General features: G+C 28.4%; 1 protein-coding gene across 2 annotated transcripts; it reads left to right on the forward strand.

Annotated features, from left to right (window-relative positions):
* Nucleotides 1-3,167: 3,167 nt before the first annotated feature.
* Nucleotides 3,168-4,204, forward strand: LOC107406159 (transcription factor bHLH162). 2 transcript variants are annotated; one of them, XM_048466635.2, is made up of 3 exons: nucleotides 3,168-3,375; nucleotides 3,466-3,834; nucleotides 3,949-4,204. In XM_048466635.2, the coding sequence occupies exons 1-3, from the start codon at nucleotides 3,256-3,258 to the stop codon at nucleotides 4,003-4,005; spliced, it is 546 nt and encodes a 181-aa protein (XP_048322592.2). In that variant the 5' UTR covers nucleotides 3,168-3,255; the 3' UTR covers nucleotides 4,006-4,204. The 2 variants fall into 2 exon arrangements, with proteins under 2 accessions (XP_048322592.2, XP_015868749.3); XM_016013263.4 differs by having other exon boundaries at nucleotides 3,963-4,204.
* The last annotated feature ends 290 nt before the right edge of the window (nucleotides 4,205-4,494 follow it).

The raw sequence follows: 4,494 nt of genomic DNA on the forward strand, positions 1-4,494 counted from the left end.
AAATAAGAGCAAAACAATTTTAATTTTGTTTTTTGGTCAGAATTTTCAACAAAAGCCAATAACTTATTATTATTATTTTATTTTTCTCTTTGGGGATTCGATTCGGTACTAAATGATTTTAGTATGAATTATACTGGCATCTCCCATAAATAACTTCCTAACAAAAGCAACTGGCGAACTTATATTTTACTGGTGCTTTTGTGAAACGACCAAAAATTAAAAAAAAAAAAAAATTACTTCCAACTTGATGATCTTATCTAATAGCGTTTTCGATAGGAGTATGTAGATTGTTGTATATGTGGTATAACGGTTAGAAGGGCTTACCATCTTTATGATATAGATATCTATTTAAGAGACAATTCATACAAAAAATCATTAGAGCTGATTCAATCAATTAAGGCCTTGCTTATGATTATTTTTAGGACCTCAAAATTCATTATGAAATAATTAAAAGTTAATTTAAGCGTTTGGTATAATTAAAAAAAAAAAAATTAGTTCTCCCATATCTAGAGCTCTAGAAGTTGATTTTTAAAAAGCAATAGGAATGTAGCTTTTTAGATTGTATATTACCTTCTCCCGTTTAATATCACTAAAATATGGATTTTAGTACCAGTGTTGGTAAAACTTGATATATATATATATATATATATATATATATATTTCCAAGTTATAGTTTTAGAATAAATAAGCATTGGTATATTAAATATTTTTCTTTTCTACATAGTTGTGGTGAATAAAAAAAAGCTACGTCAAATAAATATTTAATAATGCTTCATATATTAATAAAAATAAGAAAAAGTTTTTGCGTTATTTATTATAAGGGAAAATTTCATAGATCCCTTTAATTAGCCAAAATATTATTGAGGACCCCTCTAAGGTTTAAAAATTCATCATCCACCCCTCAACCGTTAACTCTTTCCATTTAATTTAACAATAGAATGTCAATTTGGTGTGTGTATCTTAATTTGATATTTGAAAAAAAAAAAAAAAGGTACTATTTGCTTGCATTTATATTATAAATTGCTTTGCACTTTTTTTTATCATTTTATATGTCTTACTTTATTTCATGTTCATAATTAATAATATAAATATGAATATTGGAATTTTCAAAATATGTAAAATTGTATTCTTTTGTAAGGTAATATATATCATAATAATTTGTGACACAATGATAGAAAGATAAACTATTAAATTAAAATTTATTTTAAACCATATCAAGGCAAAATAGACATTTTACAATTTAAAAAAGTGAAAGAATGAGATTTCTTAATACTTGGGGAGGTGAGTGATGAATTTGAAAACTTAGAGGTGATCGATGTTTTCCAAAATCTAAGGAGATCCACAACTTTTCACTTATTATAAAAATACTACTAAAGATATAATAATAATCAATGTCTTTTTTAGTTAATATATATACTTATAGTAATTAAATACTATTAATTACCAAATGTTTAAATGCTAAATTTAAAACATAAAATAATTTTCAATCTCATGTTTATCAACCATTGACTAGTATTTCTATAGTTCATTATTTCTTCAATATAACTCAGGCTAACTCTTATAAGCTACAATAATAATAAAAGCTCATTTGGAAGTGATTATTAGAGGCCTAAAAGATATAATAAAAATCAATGTCTTCTATAGTTAATGTATATATACTTATAGTAATTAAATACTATTATTTACCAAATGTTTAAATGTCAACTTTAAAACCTAAAATAATTTTCAACCTCATGTTTGTCAAATATTGACTATTATTTCTACGGTTGATTATTTCTTCAGTATAGCTTCAGCTAATTTTGCAAGCTACAACAATACTAAAAGCTCGTTTAGGAATGATTACTGAGTATAGCTTAAGCTAATTCTTGCAAGCTACAACAATACTAAAAGCTCCTTTAGGAGTGATTGTTGAAGGCCTAAAAGCATCAGCAAAAGCATAAAAATAGCTCCTATAGTATTGGCAAAAAGAATCTAAAATCATTTTTAGTGATTTTGTTATAGAAAAATCACTTATTTGGTAATTCTCAAAGAAGTAAGAATTAGATAATTTTTGAAAAATCACTTCAAATGATTCTTAAAACCCAAACTTAATTTACAATGTGTCCATTAACCTTTTTTTTTTTTTTTTTGTTAGTTTAATTTTCTTTTTCTTGCGAAAGGCTTGTTTTTGTATTTTGTATTTTTTTAAAACTATTTTTCTATTTTTATTTTTATAATTTTTGCATGGTCACATTCTTTAACAATCATTTTGAAAGTAGACTTTAACTTAGATAGTTTTTTTTTTTTTTTTTGTTTTTTTCCTTGTCATGATACCTCTACAGGTAATCTTTCATTTTGATAGTGTTTATTTTTATTTTTCTTTTTAGTAATACAAAAATTATCAAAATATTTGTGAAATTAATTTACTAAATGACGTATTAAATGATACAACAAATATTAATTGTTTATTTATTTTATTCAATTATTAGTTTAAAGTTTTTTTTTTCCCTCTTATCATATCTATTTAGTTATTCATTTATCTAAATTTAACTTATATATATGTCATCCAATAATATATTGATATATATATATATATATATATATTTGGTAAACACCTTGATGGCTATAATATTATCACTTTTTTGTTTTCCACATCAACTTAACCTACTTAATTAAACGAGTTATCTTTTTCAATTATTATTATTATTATTATTTTTCGCATTTTATTCTTCAATAAATTGAAACAGATACTTATTAAATATCAAAATAGTCTAAGTTAGCAAATGTACGTACGTCTAGCCAGTACGATTAGGCACATGAGAGGAATGTGTTAAGGGAGCATCTACATTGAAACTTACCGTAGAAATTCCCATATGTTAAAGTTAGCATATGTACAATTGATGGAATTACTTTGTATAGTCACATATAAAGTTTTTTTTTTATTTTCCTTTTTGTTTTTGGTAAACAATAGTCATACATACGGTTGTTAAAGTCATATATACGGTTGTTAAAGCCGAAATTCATACAGTTTGGATTTATGTTTTATTTGTCAAAATTAAACGGTCAAAGACGGACCATGTAATTCCACAGCAACTGGACCCACACTCTCTCAAATCAGCAAACTTTTGCAGTAGCATCTAATGATACAATTTTGCTTTTTGCCTTTTGTTTCTTTCCACCAAGTCATCCTCAAGGACCAAAAACATATATCATCTCTCTGTTAATAGCTCGAATGTATTATTTCTTTCTCTGTTTGCTAGATACGCTTGTATACTCATGGATCACAACCCTAGTTCATCTCGAACTGACAGAAAAACAATTGAGAGAAACCGAAGAAATCAAATGAAAGTCCTTTACTCCAAGCTCAATTCTCTTGTACCTCACCAGAATTCAAGGGTATATATCCTTCTCTCTCTCTCTCTCTCTCTCTCCCCTTATCTCTCTCTATCGCTCTCTAATGTAAAGGCTTGTATGAGTTTATGGCAGGAGGTGACATCTCTGACAGATCAGCTGGATGAAGCTGCAAATTACATAAAAAAGTTGCAGACGAGCTTGGAAAGGATGAAGGAGAAAAAGGACAGCTTGATGGGAATCGAAAGGAGCAGTAATAATGCAGGAGGCATGATGATCAGCAGCAATAGTACCAGCTGTGGTGGAGTGGCAGCAGGAGTAAAATCACCACAAATTGAGATTCATATAATTGGTTCGGCTTTAGAGATTGTTCTGATAACTGGATTGGATTTTCAGTTCATGTTTAACGAGACCATCCGAGTGCTTCATGAAGAAGGAGCTGACATTATTAATGCCAGTTTCTCTGTTGTTGAGGATTCAGTTTTTCACACAATACACTCTAAGGTAATTAACCAAACATTTAACCGTCCATTTGAAACCTAATTTTTGTTTTCTTTTAACAATTTTTCAATGTATTAATTTAGCGTCTAAACATAATTCTAGTTGATACTCTAATAGACATATATCATTAGATTGAAGAGTCAACACTGGGTCCTGGAGCAGCTGCGAGGATAAGTGAGAGATTAAACAAGTTTATTGATGACGCCAGCGGGTTGTGAAGGCATGTCCAATACTTTAATGAAGGAGAATTCGCTTAATTTGTACGTTCATCAGAGCTAAGATGAGAGGTCCAAATGTTTAGGTGATCTAAAGCTTTTTCTTTGTTAGCACTAATGAGTTTGCTAATTATATAATAAATGTTTTGTTCTCTCTCTTTCCATCTCTCTCTCTCTCTCTCTCTCTCTCTCTGCGTACGTGTATATATATATATATATCTATATGTATAGAGTGAAAAATTTTAGGATCATAGGAACAAAAAAATCCACTCTGCGTATGCCTGCAATATTATATTCACTCTGCATATGCCGGCAGTCTTATAAGTGTTATTGTGCTAATGAGGGGTAAGCGACAAGCATTATCATCGTACAATCCATGTGATTATATATACTTAAATTGCAATTACATGTAATCACGTGTGATCGGAAGGTTGTTCTCCCCCAAACG

This window comes from Ziziphus jujuba, chromosome 1, assembly GCF_031755915.1.
Source record: "Ziziphus jujuba cultivar Dongzao chromosome 1, ASM3175591v1".
NCBI lineage: Eukaryota > Viridiplantae > Streptophyta > Magnoliopsida > Rosales > Rhamnaceae > Ziziphus > Ziziphus jujuba.